This window comes from Phacochoerus africanus, chromosome 1 (genome assembly GCF_016906955.1).
Source record: "Phacochoerus africanus isolate WHEZ1 chromosome 1, ROS_Pafr_v1, whole genome shotgun sequence".
Lineage (NCBI taxonomy): Eukaryota > Metazoa > Chordata > Mammalia > Artiodactyla > Suidae > Phacochoerus > Phacochoerus africanus.
The window spans coordinates 86,687,909-86,706,794 of record NC_062544.1 but is presented as its reverse complement, the minus strand read 5'-3'; the positions used below and the strand labels follow the sequence as shown (position 1 = coordinate 86,706,794).

The 18,886-nt window shown below is 38.6% G+C and overlaps 1 protein-coding gene across 1 annotated transcript in view; it reads right to left on the bottom strand.

Moving 5' to 3' along the window:
- KCNH8 (potassium voltage-gated channel subfamily H member 8) overlaps window positions 1-18,886 on the bottom strand; it is a 420,004-nt gene that overhangs the window by 274,397 nt on the left and 126,721 nt on the right. Inside the window, exon 2 of the mRNA XM_047754199.1 lies at window positions 14,712-14,945. Coding sequence (XP_047610155.1) covers window positions 14,712-14,945 — 234 coding nt within the window. The remainder of the gene's footprint in view (window positions 1-14,711; window positions 14,946-18,886) is intronic.

Sequence of the window (18,886 nt, the reverse complement as noted above, 5' to 3'; positions counted from 1 at the left end):
TTCATGGCCTAACATGTGATCTATCCTAAAGAAAGCTCTATGTGTACTTGAGAAGAATGCGTATTCTGCTTTTTGCATGGAATGTTATCTTGTCTGTGTTTGTGTGTGTGTGTGTGTGTATATATGTATGTATGTATGTATATGTAACACGCAGACAAGATAACACATATATACACACACACATATACACACATATATATTCATTGCATTTGATCTAATGTATGTTTCAGGTCAACACTTCCTTATTGATTTTCTTCTGAATGATCTATCCATTAATGTAAGTGGAGCATTTAAAGTCCACTACTATTATTTTATTGAGTTCTATTTCTCTTTTTAGATCCATTAATATTTGCTTTGCATATTCTGGCACTCCTATGTAGGGCCTATTTATATTTATAATTGTTATGGCTTCTTGCTGGATTCACCTCTTTATCATTACATAGTGCCCCTCTTTGTCTTTTCTTGTAGTCATTGTTTTAGTCTTTTCTTGTCCATTAGGAGTATAAAGGAGTATAGATACACAAGCTTCCTTTTGTTTCCATGTCTAGAAATATCTTTTCCCATACTTTCACTTTCAATCTATTTGTTTTCTTCCTTCTGAAGTGAATCTCTTGTAGGTAGCATTGTATGGCTCTTACTCTTTTATCAATTCAGCCACTCAATGTTTTTTGACTGGAGAATACATATGTAATTATGGACAGCATATGTATTAATGTTATTTTGTCAATTGTTTTATGGCTGTTTTGTAATTCCTCTCTCCTTTTTCTCAGTCCCATGTGGCTCAATAACTTTCCTTATTGTTATGCTTAGATTCCTTTTTCATTTTCTTTTGTACTTACTATAAATTTTTGCTTTCTGGTTACCATGAAATTTAAATATATCATCCTATGTATGTAACAGTCCCAAACAATTGATAACAATTTGATAACAAGTTAATACACAGTTTGCAAGGCATTCCAAAATTCTCCATTTTTACTCTTTCCCTGTTTTATTTTTGATGTCACACTTTACATCATCTTTTATTCATCCCTTAGCAAATTATTATATTTTAATTTTATGACTTTTGTCTTTTAACCTACATAGCAGCTTTTTAAGAGATTACTCCACTACCTTTACTATATATTTACCCTTTCCAGTGAGATTTTTACTTTCATATGTTTTCTTGTTATTAATTAAAGCCATTTCTTTTCAGTTTAAAAGAAGTCCCCTAACATTTCTTATAAGGCTGGTTTAGTTGTGATGAATCCTTTAGCTTTTGTTTGACTTGGAAACTCTTATCTCTCCTTCAATTCTGAATGATAACCTTGACATATGGAGTACTCTTGGTGGAAGATTTTTCCTTTCTTACTTTGAGTATGTCATTCCACTCATTTTTGGCCTGCAAAAGTTCTACTGAAAACCCTGTTGAAAGTCTCATGAAGTTCCCTTATATGCAACAAATTTTTTTCTTGCTGCTTTTAAGATTTCCTCTTTATCTGTAACATTTATTTATTTATTTATTTTTATGGCCGCACTGATGTCATATGGAAGTTCCCAGGCCAGGGACTGAATCCAAGCCACAGCTGCTACCTACACCACAGATACAGCAACACCAGACTCTTAACCCACTGCACTGAGCCAGGAATCGATCCATGTCTCTGCAGTGACGTAAGTTGCTACAGTCAGGTTCCCACTGCACCACAGCTGGAACTCCTCTTTATCTGTAAATCTGACACTTCAATTATAATGTATTTTGGTGTGAATCTCTTTGGGTTCATCTTCTTTAGGACTTGGCTTCCTGGACCTGGATCTTTGATTCTTTTCCAAGTTAGCGACACATTCAATCATTTTTTTTTTTTTTAAAGACTTTTTTCTCTCTCCTCTGGGACCCCCATAATGTGAATGTTATTCTACTTGATGTTGTCCCACAGCTTTCTTAAGTTATCTTCTTTTTTTTTTTTTCATTCCTTTCTTTCTTTCTGTTGCTCTGTGTGGGTGAGTTCCATTATTTTGTCTTCCAGCTTGCTAATCCATTTTTCTGATTCATCCAGTCTGCTGTTGGGCCCTGCTAGTGCATTTTTCAATTCAGTTACTGTATTCTTCAGTTCTGTGACTTCTGTTTGGTACTTTCTTACATTTTCTCTCTATTGAAGTTCTCACTGTGTTCATCCATTCTTCCAAGTTTGTTAGCATCTTTATGACCATTACTTTGAGTCTTTTATCAGGTGGATGCCTTATCTTTGTATCACTAAGGTCTTTTTCTGAGGTTTTGCCTTCTTCTTTTGTGTGGTACGTATTTATCTGGGTCTTTATTCTGCCTGACCCTCTGTTCTTGGTTTTATGCATTAGACAAAGTGACCTATCCCAGTCTTGAAGGAGCGACCTCATATAGAAGATGGAATTTGATTTGAACTTGTCTAAGTTAGCTCTTACTTGTCTCTGGAAGCTTTGTAACTGTCTAAACTGCCTGATTATTATTGATATGCCTCCTTTGCTGAGGTTATGCTGGGACATGTCAGTGTCCCAAAAGGGAGGGATCTCATTTAGCACCTGGTTTTAGGTTGATTGGAAGCCAGACCCTCAGGCAGCAGCTTTTAAAGTATACAAAAACTTACAGACTTGCAGGATCACAATTGTAATCCCTACAGGTCTCCAGTCCCAGAGATCTGGAGGTGTCCCATGAATGATAGTTGTAGAAATTTGGGCTCTAAGTGAGTGTATAAGCTCCTTTCTGTAACAGGTCTCATCAAGCTGTAGTGAGGCTATAGGAGTGCGAGGAGATGATGTCCCCCTCCCTGCTTACACTCTCCATCTCCTTGGACCGTAGGTGTGGGGGGAAGCCTGAAGTCCGTCCCTCAGGCTGAAGTTCTAGGACAAGTAAATCAGCATTTTTCACAGAAAGACGGGTTGTGTTTCAATTTGCTGCCTGTGCAGCTCCTTGGGGGTGGTGGCCTGCCAATAACTGTCTTTCCAATGGTTACAGTCCTGTGGAGCTCAGTAACTTCAATCCCCTGGGCCACTAGGACAAGGTCATCAAGGGATGTCCCTGTGTGGACTGTGCACACAGGCTGGCTTTTAGCACACCAACTGGAAAATATGGGGGGGTGGGGACACAGTCACCAGCTTTAGAAAGGTGGCAGGAAAAGGTCTAGACTGCACACACCTGTGAGTTTTATCCAAGCACCAGGAGAATGCCTTGCTTGTACATGTGTTCTGGCTTTAGGCTGGGAGCGAGAGAATGCCCCCACCATTCATGCTCACCAACCCCACCCAGGTAGCAGGGGAGTGCTGCAATTACCCACTTCTCTGGCTTCTTGAAGGTATCAGGGCTGTGCCTCAACCCTGACCCCTGCCTGTCTTGGTAAAAGAGGTGTCTTCACAGTGCATGTGGAGATTGTAATAATGGCACCTGCCAGCACCTCCATCTCAAGGGAGCGCTTCAACTGTCTTGTGGCCCTTCAGCAGATGTTTTTCGTTAGCAAGTACGTCTCCTTCACATAGAGTTTAGATGCTTTTCAAACTGCTATTCTGTCACTGGGCCTTGGGGTGAGGGAGACTGTATGTGACCCCTTTCAGAAAGGAATCTCATGGAATTCACTGGTTGCCTAGGGCTTAAGGATCAGGTCACTGCTGTGGTGCAGGTGCGATCCCTGGCCCCAGAACTTTCGCATGCTGTGGGCATGGCCAGAAAAAAAGAGAAGGAATCTCTGTTTTTTAAATTACTTTATGTCCCTTGGACATCAACACTGTTGGTTTTCTTAGCCAGGAATTTTGTGGGCTCGTCTTTCTAGTGCAGCTCCCTAGGGCTCAAGGTGTCCGATGTTGGGGAGCAACCCCTAGTGTCTCCAGGAGAAATGCTGGATTGGTAAGATCCCTCAATAGCCTTTGCTGCTGTGTCAGCAGTGGGGATTTTGCTGAGACCATGCCTCTGCCTTTTCTACCCATCTTGCTGTGGTTCTTTTAACCTTTGTTGTGAAGAAGCAGTTCATGTCATTTTCAGAGGGAAAGGATCCACATGCAGCTGTACATTTGGTGTATGTTTGGTGTGTCCACAGAAGGAGGTGACTTCAGGATATTCCTATGCCATTATCGTGGACTCCGCTCTCCTTGGCATTAATATTTCTAAACATTTTCCCATGTCATGAGAAAATTAAGTAGAGAAATGTGAATTGCATCAGTGGGTAAAGAAAATGAACAAGGGGAATGCTGGAGCAATGGCAAGGTGAACACAGAGGTCTGTGTTCAAATGATTTCTCTGCATCACAGTTTCTTCATCTACAAATGTGAGATAGTTCATATTTACTTTGAAGAGTTATTAGAAAAATTAAACAAAATACCATATGTGCTGCTTGGCAAAATATAATCAATTAGATTTATTATTAGTTGGATTTCATGTAACTTTTTATTAATTTTCAAAGTTTAATAACTGTATTTTCATTATATATTTATTAATGGTTACCTTCTGTTTGAAGCTAGTGATCCCAGTTTTCCATTAAGAGTGGTGATTTAGTTTTCTTTCGTTTGAAATTTGAGTGGAAATAAAGGAGTCAACTTAAAGAAAAACATTGAGCAAGTTCAGTAGGTACATGGAAATAAATGACAAATCTTGAAGGTGACATGGGAATGAATGAGTCTGTGAGTTAATAGAGTTTTCCACAACCCTATCAACCTAAGATTCTTTTTGTAACAAACTCCTGTATTTCCCTCTTTTCTACTTAGAACTGAAAAAAAGTGCCTACCTATAACAAATACTATTTTCAGAAAAATGACATTCTATATTATTAACAGTAATCTAACAGAAATAAAATTGAAGTTGTCTTTGATAAAATCATATGCACTTCACCACGAAATGCTCAGGTATGATGGACTACAACAGAAGATGTAATAATGCAGTTGGATAATTGGACCAATATGCAGAATTACTGTGAATGCAACAGCTCCAAGGGCAGAACTCATGCAGATATGCTGTATCCATGACAAGTGTTGTGAGTCAGTGATGAAATTTTCTGATATAGAGAAGTTCTAAATAAGATAAAAGTTCAATCTTCTCTCACTACACCATGGTTTGTTTTTTTTGTTGTTGTTGTGTTTTTGTTTTTGTTTTTTGCCTCACCCACAGCATATGGAAGTTCCCAGGCCAGGCATCAAATCTGAGTCATAGCTGTGACCTCACCATAGCTGCAGCAATGCCAGATCATTAAGCCACTATGCCAGGCCAGGGACTGAACCCATGCCCCCACAGTGACCCAAACCACTGCCATCAGATTCTTAACTAACCATGCCACAGTGAGAATTCCCTACACTGTGGTTTTATTATTCTTGAGAATAATTAAGTGGGGAATTAAAGCCTTCCAAAAGAGGAATTGTGATAAGATCTAAATTGAGTTTATTAGAAACATGTGTTTTACTTCCTAGAAAGCCTGGTGGGGCATTAGAAACTCATGCAGTGCAAAGTACAGTTCTGTTAACTATAGGTACTATGCTGTACAGCAGACCTCTACAACTTACTCATCTTGCATAACTGAAACTTTGTATCCATTGAGCAACTATTCTCCATTTCCCATCCTCTCGACCTTTATTCTCTGCTTCTCTTTATATTTTATTCTCTTTATCCTCTCAACCTCTATTCTCTGCTTCTATGAATTTGACTATATGAAATACCTCATATAAGTGGAATCATGCAGTATTTGTCCTTCTGTAACTGGCTTATTTCACTTAGCATAGTGTTAAGAGGACAGATATCATGTTAACAGTTCTTACCTAAAAACAAACAAAAAACCACAAAGAACACAGGAAATTTTTAGAGGTGGTGGATATGTTTAGTACCTTGATCGTGGCGATGGCATCATGGGTGTATGCATACGTCTAAAGTCATCAAAATATACACATTATACCCCTGAAATGTTTTGTATAACAGTTATACCTCAATAAAGCTGAGGAAGGAAGGAAGGAAAAGAGAGGGAGGGAGGAAGGAAGGGAAGAAGGAGAAAAAGAGGAAGAAGAAAAAAGGAAGGACAAAGAAAGGAAAGAAGAAAAGTCAGTGCTGGACATTTCTTCAAATGAAAGACCATCCCATATATTACAGTATGTCTAGCATCCCTGACTCCTGCCCATTAAGTGGAAAAAGTACTCTAGTTTGAGCTAACCCCAGAGATTAGCAGAATGCTCCTAGGAGGTGGAACCATCCCCACTTTCATGGAGCACCAGGTTTAAAGCAAGGGCCTTGGGTCAGAGGATTTTTATGTATCTTGGTTTCTTTTTCTTTTTTGTCTTTTTAGGGCATATGGAAGTTCCTAGGCTAGGGGTCAAATCGGAGCTGTAGCTGCCAGCCTACACCACAGCTACAGCAACGTGGGAAGTGGGATCTGATCCAGGTCTGTGACGTAACCACAGCTCATGGCAACGCTGGATCCTTAACCCACTGAGGGAGACCAGGCATCGAACCCGAGTCCTCATGGATACTAGTCGGGTTCGTGAACCACTGAGCCACAGCGGGAACTCCCATCTTCTTTTCTGTATTTACAAACTTGGGCAAGTGACTGAGATTGTAATTTATTTAACGTGAATGTAACCTGGTGTTGTTATAGGCTGAATTTTGAAGCCCCAAAATATATGTTAAGAGTCCTAACCTACAGTACCTCAGAATTTAACCTTATTAGGAGATGGAGTCTTTAGGGAGGTAAGTTAAGATGAGATCACCAGGGTGAGCACTAATCCAATACGACTGGCATCCTTATAAAATGGAGAAATGTGGACATAGACACCTATACGGGGAGAACAGTATGTAAAGATCAAAGCAGAGACTACAGTGATGCTTCTTTAGGTTAAAAAATACTGAAGAATGCCAGAAAAATCACCAGAAGGTAGGGGTGAGGCATGGAACAAATTCCTCCTCTCAACCCTTAGAAGACCCAATCCAACAGAACTCTTGATCTCAGACTTCTAGCCTCCAGAACAGTAATATGACAAGTTTCTTTTGGGTAAGGACACAGTTTGTGGTACTATATTATGATGCCTCTAGCAAACTAATCCATCAGGATAATATTTTTGCAAAATTAACTATTTTAATTTTCTTGTTAAATCCCTCTGATCACTTGCAGTATTTCCCTTCCTGTTGGGTATATTTAATATAAAAATGGGCTTGAAAGATAAGCTTTCTGTAGAGATGATATACTAAAATAAACATATGAATGTTTGGGTTTGTAGATTCAACCATGATGGTCATTCATGACACAGAGATGACCATTAACATTTAGCCAAGGGAGTTCCCAGTGTGGCTCAGTGGTAATGAACCCGACTAGTATCCATGAGGATGTGGGTTCCATCCTTGGCCTCATTCATTGGGTTAAGGATCAGGCATTGCCATGAGCTGTGGTGTATGTAGGTCGTGGACTCAGCTCAGAACCCGTCATTATGGCTGTTGTGCAGACTGGCAGCTGAAGCTCCAATTTGACCCCGTAGCCTGGGAACTTCCATATGCAATACATGTGGCCCTAAAAAAGCAAAAACAAAAACAAACAAATGAAATTCAGCCAAGAAGCTGGGGTTACAACATGACATCCCAGCTTACCCATTCTCAGTTTGAGAGGCTGTGAGAAAGAGCAGAGGAGGCCAGATATAATCACCACTCTGTGGTGTTCCCATCATGGTGCAGTGGTTAACAAATCCGACTGGTAATCATGAGGTTGCGGGTTCAATCCCTGGCGTTGCTCAGTAGGTTAAGGATCCGGCATTGCCATGAGCTGTGGTGTAGGTTGCGGATGTGGCTCGGATCCCGTGTTGCTGTGGCTCTGGCGTAGGCCAGCAGCAACAGCTCTGATTAGTCCACTAGCCTGGGAACCTCTATATGCCATGGAAGTGGCCCTAGAAAAGGCAAAAAAACAAAAAAATTAAAAATAAAAAAATCACCACTCTGTGAGGTTTCACAGCTTTAAAGTAGAGAGAAGCTGTGCTTTTATCTTACCAGTTACTTTATTTATTTTTATTTTTTCCTTTTTAATTTCATGTTTTTAAGTGCAATTTTAAAGATTGCTTTCCATTTACAGCTATTACAAAGTACTGGCTATATTCCCCATGTTGTATAATACATCTTTGTCACTATCTCACAGCCAATAGTGTTTGATGGTTTTTCAGAAACATATGAAAGTAGAAGAGATCTTTTACCTTCTCTTGGGACTCTTGAAAGAAACTGTTTTTCAGACTTTACCTCTGAAGGTGGCTACCTACTTTTGAGGCAATGTGATAACATAAAGGGTATGTGAGTGAACTCAGAGACTCCCTTTGCTTCTATGAGTGAAGGATGGGAGTGCTCACCTAAGGTAGCCTTTATCCTCCCAAGGGTAATGAAATAGAGGGTAGAGAACAGTAGTGAAAGCCTTGATTAGTGGCGTGATGAAAGGGGAGGCAACAATTAAGAGAGATCTACATTGGTTTCAAGAGCTAAGGGAAGGTGAAGTCGTTTAGGGAGCACTGCCAGCCACAGAACTCAGCTATCCATGCCAATAAGGAGAACATCAGACAGATGGTCCAGGCATGAGTCAGTGAACATAGAAGGAGTTAGGGGACCATTTCTACACTATGTCATGAGTTCAGATAAGCCCCTAACGTCCCAACAATGCAAACAACAATTAGAAAGAAAGAAGGAGGCACTAAAAATTTTGGCTTATGAACCCAAAGCCATTCAACTTCATGTGAAAAGATTTTTTAAAATACAGCAGTGGCAGTGGAGACTTTGTTTTGAAATATTCCCAACCCTTTCACAAAATTAAAGTAACTAAAAGTGTAAAATCAGAAATCTAAAAAATACATTATCAACAAGACTACAGGACAATGTTCCCAAAACCTGAGAATACAAAATGATGGAAAATTCCAAGTAAGAAACAAAACCCTTGTAGGAAGAGCATCTTTACAGAAAAAAAGGTAGGAAAGAAGCCTTCTAATGGCCCTAGTTGCTTGGGACTTCATAGTCTGTGAACAGGTATCTACCTACTCCTTGGAGAAGAAACTCTCTGGAAGTACAGGATTCCACACATAGATCTGAAAACAATTAAAACCAGCAGAGCTCTTCACAATCCCGAGTTTGAAGATGACTGAAAATGAACTACAAAAAGCTAGGATGGTGTTGGTGTTACCTGAGCCTTCAATGTGCTCAGAAAATCCAGCAGAAATTCTTTGGCGGATGTACAGAACTCATTAAAGAGTATAGAACTATACCAAGGAGAAATTGCTGAAACCAGAGCCATACTTGGTCACAGCAGGAAAATCAGGGTACATAAGGAAAAGAAATGTTTCAAATGCTAGTGTGAAGAAAGGTCCTCACTAGGAGAGGAGACTTAACTCAGAAAGTAGCAAAAAGGTAGCTATATGGTAAAGGCATCAAAAAAAAAAAAAACTTTTTGGTAAAGGCAAAAGGAGACATAGATTTAGGAAAGATTTCCTGGCACACCTCTATTTCCAATATTCTTAAAATTGAGAAAAGTATATCCTATTCAAACATGACAAAAGAAAATGATGAAAGATAAAGAAAAAAAAACCTATCTGAATGTACATCCAGAAAGTAAAGACACACCCCAAATACCTCATAAGCACATAAAGCCCAACTATTTCAAGATAAGTAAAAAATTAAGAAAAGTTTATCAACTCTGAAACAATAGCATACATAGCATACATTGATTTAGAAAGACTGATTTAGAAATAATATCACTGGGTGTATGGGATGAACTGTATGCTCTCAAAACTCATATGTTAAAGTCTCAATCTTCATTACCTCAGAATGAGATTGTATTTGGATATGAGATCTTTAAACTTAAAAATGAAGTCACATGGGTGGGCCCTAATCTAATATGACTGGTATCTTTATAAGAAGAGGAGATTGGAACAAAGACACACAAACAGAAGATGCTAGAAAAACACAGAGAGAAAAACGCAGCCATCTGTGAGCCAAGAAGAGATGCATCAAAAGAAATCAACCCTTCCAATACCATGATTTGGGGCTTCTAGCCTACAGAAGCATTAAAATATATTTCTGTTGTTTAAGACACCTGGTCTGTGGTACTTTGTGATGGAAGCCCTAACTAAGACAGTAGGCAAAAGAATGATATAAATAATAGGAACTAACTGAGCTTAGGAGAGTGTATGAATGAAAGATAAAGAACTGAAGGCTGAGGGATAATAAATACAGATGTGAATAGATACTACAAAAGAAAAGGAAATAACCTGCACAAGTGGAAAAATTGAAAAAAGAAAAAAAAAATGAAAAAGAGAAAGAAAGTGATAAGTACAGAGGACAGCCAAAGAAGATCCAACACATGTAATACGTGATCATAAAGAGGAAAACCAAAATGAGAGATTAGGTCAATGATAAATAAAATTAAAGAAAAATGTCCCCAAGAAAATGGATATAAGCGTATCATATATCAAAGGTAAAATATGGTTCAAAACATTCTATAGCAGGTATCAGTAAACTGTAGCCTGCAGGCCAAATCTAGCCCGCCTCCTGCTTTTAAAAATAAAAGATTTACTGGAAGGCAGTCACACCCATTTGTTTCCATATTTGTTAGGTTGTTTTCACACTATAATGACAGAGATAACCATTGCAATATAGGTGGTATGGCTTGCAAAATGTGCAATACTTACCCTCTGGCCCTTTACAGAAAATGTTTGCTGACTCGGACACATGCCAAAATATATTCCAGTAAAACTACTGGCTTAAAATAAAATAAAATAAGTACAATGAAATGAAATGATGAAATAAAATAAATTCATTGAACATCCATGACAAAACACCTCATCACTTTATTTGCAACACTTTTAGGGTAAAACAATACTTATGCTAGTACATGAGAGAGTAACATAATTGAGATATTTAAATGAAAAAAGTGTGAACCAAAGGTTTAGTTTTCAGTGAAATAGATCTACAAGTATGAAGGCCACAGTCATACTGTTAATAATATGTGAGCTCAGGGAAATAGTTCCCATGAGTTCTTCCTGAGATGGCTCAGGGAACAAGCTTCTGACAATCGAGAAATGACTGCAGAAGTTTTAGGACAGAATATATGGTGATCACGAAGCATATTTCACTGTAACATTAGGATTAGATGAAAAAGGATAAGATTGATAAAATACATGGAATTGTAACTTGCTCTGACAATGTAAATACAATTATGAAAGAGATGAGGGAGAAACACAAAGAGACAATAAGAAAAGCAGACCATGCATGCTGATTGCGTGATAGATATTAAGTAGTACTAAAAGGATTAAACTTTAAGTTAGCTGGGAGGGAGAGAAAGGACCAAGAAGTGCCTCCTGGCTAATTACGACATTGTTTATGATAGAAAGGACAAAAATCTTTCCAAAGTTGGACTATATAATATAAGCATTTTATATCCAAGATAACTTTTAGGAAAAAAAAGCACAAAACTTTCTAAGTAACAGCAGTAGTACTTAAGAGAGAAAAAGACAGATAGATAGACAGAAAGAGCAAGACAAGCCACATTCTAGAGAAAACACAAATATCCATCAGTAAGGGATTTATTGAATTGACTATGATGGCTCCATATGATGTAACACTATATAGTTGTAAAAAAGAATGAATGTGCACATTCTAGAAGGAACACAAGTGCCCATCAGTAGGGGATTTATTGAATTGATGATGATGGATCTACGCAATATAATATTATGCCACTGTAAAAAAGAATGATTTCCATCCAGCATATGTTGTTCTGCAAGTTATAGAACAGTGTGCAAAGTATGCTGTAAGAAAAGGAGAGAACCACAAAGAAAGGTATTATTTATATTAAAAAACAAACAATGAAAGGATAAACACCAAGTTGATAAAATGGTTACCCTTGGTTACGTAGCTATATATTTGTTTATCCATAGCAGAATCAGGAGAAGTAGAGGAAACTGTTTTCTGAAAAGGCATCTTAAAGACACCTTTAACTACTGATAAAAACATAATACATTACTCTATTTTAGATAAAGAAAAACTTTGAGTATTATGTTTCTCTGTGAAACTAGTCATCTTCTTAATTATTACTTTTTTTTTCTTTTTCTTTTTAAGGCCACATTTGCAGCATATGGAAGTTCCTGGGCAAGGGGTCAAATTGAAGCTGCAGCTGCAGGCCTATAGATGCAGTCACAGCAACACCGGATCCAAGTGGGTTCTGTGACCTATACTGCGGCTTGTATACCCACTAAGTGAGGCCAGGGATTGAACCTGCATCCTCATGGACACTATGTCAGGTTCTTAGCCTGCTGAGCCACAACAATAAATCCATTTCTTAATTTTTTAAACCTTATTTTTTCTTGGTGCCTTTAGCGCTTTTCACCCAAAAGAGTCTAAGGGCGCAGGCATTTTTATAAAAAACTAGTCTTTGGAAATTATTTGGGGTTTCAATTCCACCCTATGTTTCATATTTCTACATATCTGGCCTCCAAAACTTCCATCCTTTGGCCTTGCCACCTATACTCTCCTCCTTGCCTTAAACTTTTCTCAAAGGTGTCACATTTGGATATTTAGAGAAGGCTTAAAAAGGAAAAAATACAAATGGACTAGAGAGACCTATACAAGGCACCTGTCTTAGAAGGACAAGTCCGCAGTCAGCAGATATTTTAGACAAAGACTTTCCTTTTCCCTTTGTTCACCAGATGGCAGTTTTATCATTTTCTCCTAGTCTGCCTTCTTCCCGATGCTTCCATTTTCTTTTATCTCAGGCCCTCTTTTCAGTGATTGTGGTATAATTAGATAGAACTGGAATCCTTTTATTTTATTGCATTTGCAAAGTAGGCCTTGTCTACTGACGCAGGGAAAGTCACAATGATCTGAACTGTGTTCCTGGTGCCAAAGAACTGGGATATCCTGTTCTTCCCAGAGGGGTGCTCTCCAATGCTTCATGACTACCATGTATCCAAAATTCACATGATCAAGGAATGTCCTCCAAGAACAAATAACTTTCAAAAGGAGACAAGTTCCTATGTTCAGGCTCTTACATCACTTCCTGAAAATGATCCCAATACTAACTATTGAAGAGGCCAGAGATGCTGCTAATTATCTGTAATGCACAGGACAGCCCCCACAACAGAGAATCACTGTTAACAGGGACCCAAGATTGAGAAGCCTTGAATTAGAGCACGGTTGGAATGTCGTAACAGAAAGACGTAAAAACATAGTGAGTGTTTCACGTACGAGAGAACTGTAGGCGTCTTTGTCTAGGATGGGAAAGGCAGACCTATTAAAACACCCAGGCCCCTTACTCATTGTTTCTCTGCATCCCTCTAAGGTACCATCCTTGACAAATGGCTGACACTGACTTTTCAGTCTTAACATTCTGACCCATAATGTATGAGTTTACTGGGGTTGTCATAACAAAATACCACAAATTGGGTGACAAACAGTAGAAATTTATTTTCTCATAGTTCTGAAGGCTGGATGTCTAAGATGAAGGTCAAGACTGAGGTCTCATTGGCTTATAGACCTTCTCGCTATGTTTTTACATGACATTTTCCCTATGTACAGGCAGCCTTGGGGTCTCTTCCTCTTCATATAAGGACACCAGTACTATTGGAGTAAGGCCCCATCCTTATGACCTCATTTAACTTTCATCATCTCTTTAAAAGCCCTATCTACTAATACAGTCTCTCTGGAGTTTAGGGCTTCAATATACGAAATTTGAAAGAATATAATTTAGTCCACAACACCATGAGAAAGGGGAAGACGAGAAACTGGGGAGCATACAATTTCATTTTGAGGGATATTGCCCAGAAGTTGCATAAATCAGTCCCTCTTATATACCATTGCCAGAACTTAGTCACATGCCCAACCTAAGTACAAAGAAGGATGGGCAATAGAGTTTTTAGCTTGGAAGCCTGTGCCAGCTGAAACTCAGAGGGCTATGTTACTAAAAGGAAAACTATTCAAGAAGTAGACAGTGTTTTAAAAACTGGAAAATGATAGGTCATTCTCATTTTCAATTTAGCATTTCTACAGTATCATGCCTCTTGGAAGGCCCCCCTCTACCATGGCCCACAGAATAATGGTATCTACTCCACATAGGACCCAAGCACTACAGAAACCATACCCATTACTAAATACTTTTTCATTTAGAAGAGAGTCACCAAACAGCAGGCAGGAGACAACAGTGCTTTCCCAATGGCAGTCTTGAGTCCAGGAAAAATTTACTCCCATCCCGAGATGTATGTGTTTCTTATTTTGTCTCTAGAATTTAAGAGCAGTGAAAAGGGCTCTGTGGTTGGGAAACTGGAAGAGAAAACTCCTATGCCAATGCCCTTTAAATTAACTTGTTTTTCTGCCAGTGAACCCTTGGATCTCTGTCCTTAGTGACTGAGGCTGAGATGTGGTTCTTAAAGGCATAAAGGTTGGAAAACTTTATGATCATCTGTTAATATATTAATGACCAAGGTATCTAACATATATTTAAAAATTACCATAACATAATAGTAATATACTTTATTTCAACATACATTAAGTCAGTTAATACACTGACATCGAATAATTAAAATACTAATGCTAAAGTTTCGTGTAATTTATGCTGCTAATGGCTAGAAGAAGAGTGTCGTCCAAGTCATTTGTGGAATTTCAATAACAGACTGTATTTATGTGAAGTACCATTAAGCCTTAATGGGAGTTATGGAGCCATTACTCCAGTGGGAGTTGAAAGAAGGTGACCTTTCACAGCTGTCCAAGAAGCAGCAATCAAAGAAAGCCAACTCACCGTTCTTCTTGTAGAACATAATTTCTCCTTTGAATTCGGTTTTTTCCTCCAATGACTTTTCTATCTGAAGCATCAATTGCTCATTGGTTTCAACCCCAAACAAGAATTTACAGCTGCAACTCTTCTGCATGACTTCTGTTCGGGCAAATCCAGCAAGTTCACAGAAGCCATCTGAACAGTAGACTATGGGGAAACCCTTGGCTACCTGGGCGTTCGCAAGGATGAAGTTGCTATCTGTAGGATAACAAAGAGAAGACAGTCAGCAAGGAAACAAGCACGAGAAATTCTTCATAAATCACAATTTCAGTAACAAATGAAAGAGCACATATGTTTAGATAATATTACCTAAAATGCATGTGTTAATGTGCTGGGGTAGAAAAGAGACACTCCAAGGTGTCTTATGGCATATAAGATATAAGAATTCCAGCTACTTCTTAGTGGCCAGGTGGACAGTAACAGAAGATATGCTCCATGGTCTTTCGCTTCTCTTTTTAAACATCTGTAGCTTGTTTCCACCATCAGCTGGCAGAACGCTACCCACTCTTCTCAGCTTTGCTCCAATCAGCTCTAAGCCCAGAGCACAAACGTTCCGCATCCTGCCTGTGCTGGGCAGACTCTTCTACATCCTCGGTTACTCTCTCCCTGGGCAGAGATGCCAGAGCTCAAGATCCACGCTGGGAAGCCTTCAGTGGCACACTGTTTTGAGGCCATGGGAAATTAAATTATCCAAGACATATTTAATTCTCTCACACTTCGCAGAAATGTCTGTTGATGGTGCACTACAGGTTGGTCTTTGTTCCAGGCACAGAGGCAATAAAGTAAGTGCCTTAGATGCCCTCTCTGCCCTTAAAGATCAGTCGAGACCCTATGGGAGCCCAGCTAGGTCCACAGAGGGGCACCCTTCTATTGAGGATATGGTCTTGTTCTCACGGGCTCAGCACAGCTCTGGGTCACCCCCTAACCATAGTGTCTCTTCCTCTCTTCATTCTAAAACTTAAGGTAGGAGACTGCATGGAAAATGTAAATACATAACACCGGCAAAGTACTCAAACATCCTGAAAGAGCTTTTAATGTGCTTTCAGAAGCCATTTTTCAGTCGACCCCTGACATGTTTATTGACTTTCTACTGTAAGCCAGATGACATGGTTCTACCACATGGCACGTGACAGGGGGTGTTAAAAGATGAATAAGGTATAGTCTCTAGCTTTAGGATATTACAACTTAATTAAAGAAATGCATGAATATCAATAACATTAAAATATAGCAATGATAAGTACTAAATCAGTGGTAAACAGACAGTAAGTACTACCAGAATTGAGAAATTAAAGATCATGAGCTTTGAAAATGATTAGCTAGGAATAAGACAGAAATCAGTGGAGAAAGTTGTCACAAGTCCTGGAGGGTTAGAGCAGATGCCTGGATGGAGTAGGCTCAGAGGATGATTGGAGAGACAGGAATTGGAGACAGAGAGAATAAACAGCATTACCTTTTGTCCTAAAGTTCAGCTTCTCATTATTTAAATAATGACAACAGTTTTCTTTGGTTAGTATTTACTTGGTATACTTTTCCTCATCTTTCTTTTTTTTTAATTGAAGTACAGTTGACTTACAATGTTTTGTTAATTTCTGCTGTTCATATTGTATATGCTGTACACACACATACACAAACACACATTCTTTTTTGTGTATTCTTTTCAGTTATGGTTTATCACAAGATACTGAATATAGTTCCCTGTGCTGTACAGTAGGACCTTGCTGTTTATCCATTCTATATATAGTTTGTATCTGCTAACCCCAAACACACAGTCCATCCCTCCCCCACACCCCTCCCCCTTGGCAACCACAAGTCTGATCTATATGTCCGTGGGTCTGTTTCTGTTTCAAAAATATCATCTTTCTACTTTCGACCATTTTAGGGACTTGTATTTTATAGTTGTGTCTTGCACATAGCAGGTATTAAAATTTTTAAAAAGTACAATGTGAATATACATCCACCAAGCTGAAATTAATATACCTGCTATTACTATGATGATTACTACAGTGCATTGGTGTTTCACCAACTTAATTTGTGCTTTCTCTTCACTGCCTTTTGATTATTTGGCCTTTTCTGTTTTCAAAAATAAGGAAATATACCTAAACAAAGATGGAATAACAATACTTTAAAACAACATTAAACATACATGGGTCACTCCCCTAGTGAAAACACCTGTGTGCACCACACAGACTGTATTTCCTTCCTCCCCCAAAGAAGAAACCTGTAACTTGAATTTTTGTAATACTCACTGCCATTTATATAGTTTTTACCACTTACACATGTATCCTCATATATCCTATTTTTTTCTGATTTGTACAGTATATTCTAAGGTTTTTATTTCTACATATTTTAGTGACTTGATCCTTTTATTAATTTCCTTAGTGTTTTTATAATTGTTTATGGACAAGAAAAGACTCCTTCTTCAGAGCTACAATAAGCTTCTGAAAAAAAAAGCTGCTAAAGGATTCACCAAATTGCCTGATCTATGCATTTCAATTAAGGATTGTGGTGTGTTTGTGGTAGTTAATTCTTCCTCCAAATATCCTGCAAAAACAAAGCAAAAAAAAAAAAAGTCATGTATTTGGCCTCTTCTGTTTATATTTAGCACTTGTCTTCAATATGTAATTGCATTTCAATTCCAAAGAGAATTTAGTGGCAGCCGGCGCCTCCTAAAGCTTAGTGTACTGGCTACATGAATAGTCCTTCTGTTTGGGAAAGAGTTGCTCCTCTTCCCAGCTATCTACTTGGAAACATATGCTTTTCTGAATACCAGTCCTGGAATCTCCAAAGGAGAAACATGACATTTACTTTAGAATTCTGTAAAACAAAGCCACTGCCATAATGATTATGAACCCATCATGGGTATATCACTATCCATACATATGCCAAGGGTATTTAACCTTTTAAAGAATCAATTATGCATATGTGATATGTATCTAAATGCCACACAGCTTTCCCCTGCTTGTTTCTAGGTCATCGTTTTGTGTAAATTCAGTTTCAAAGTGCCAATAAACAGTAGGATCTAAATGCATTTACATTTTGGAAAGTTGATTATTTCCCTAAATGCTTCCTTAGTAAAAAGCTTTTATGGATCATCAGAGGGAATCTCAGGGTTATAAGAGACCCAGTCATTTGCTCTTTCTACTGTAAGGTACCACTTCCACATTCAAATAGAGATGTACTATTCATTGTCGATGCCCAGGCACACAGGGAACAGGGATTGGACAAGAAAGTTATAGAAGGAAATAAAGAGGAAAAGGTGGAGTTCCCATCATGGCTCAGCAGAAAATAATCTGACTAGCATCCATGAGGTTGCAGGTTCGATCCCTGGCCTTGCTCAGTGGGTTAAGGATCTGGCATTGCTGTGAACTGTGGTGTAGGTTGCAGATATGGCTTTGATCTGATGTTGCTGTGGCTGTGGCATAGGCTGGCAGCTGTAACTCCAATTCAACCCCCAGCCTGGGAACCTCCATATGCCATGGGTGTGGACCTAAAAGGCACCAAAAAAAAAAAAAAAAAAGGAAAAGGCAACACTGATCCCCTACTAACTCCTTTCATCCTTATACTTGGCCCATTTTTCAGATGTGAACACTGAATCCTGGAGAAATTTAGTTTCCAGTCCAAGGTCAGAAGCCAGGGATTAAAACCCAGTCTATGTGATAACAATGTTATTACATCATATCTCCTTTCTGTAAAGAAGGGACTTGTTCTCAACTTCCTGCAGAAATGGGTTAATTCTAGAAAAATATTTTTTACCTCATCAGTCTACAAAGAGTCCAAAGTCAGACTTTTCTCTATAGAGATCATTTATCAAATGTTCATTGATGACAACCCCTAAACCAGTCTGGGTCTCCCAGCAACCTTCATGTCACTTCCTAATTTCCTCCAGAAAGTCAGTATTTCAAAAAATATGACAACAACTTTCTTGGCTCCAAAATATGTTGCATAGGCCCACTCCAGAGTCCCTCAGGAGGCAATGACATTTAGTTGCTATATGTAACGATCTGGTTTCTAATCTCTTCCTGCCCTGTTAATGTAAATTAGATACTTATAAAGTTTCCCCACTAAAATATCCTTCTACTGGCCAAAGCAAATAAGTGCGTATTCTAAGGAGCCCAGAGGCATGGATCTAAGCTCAATAA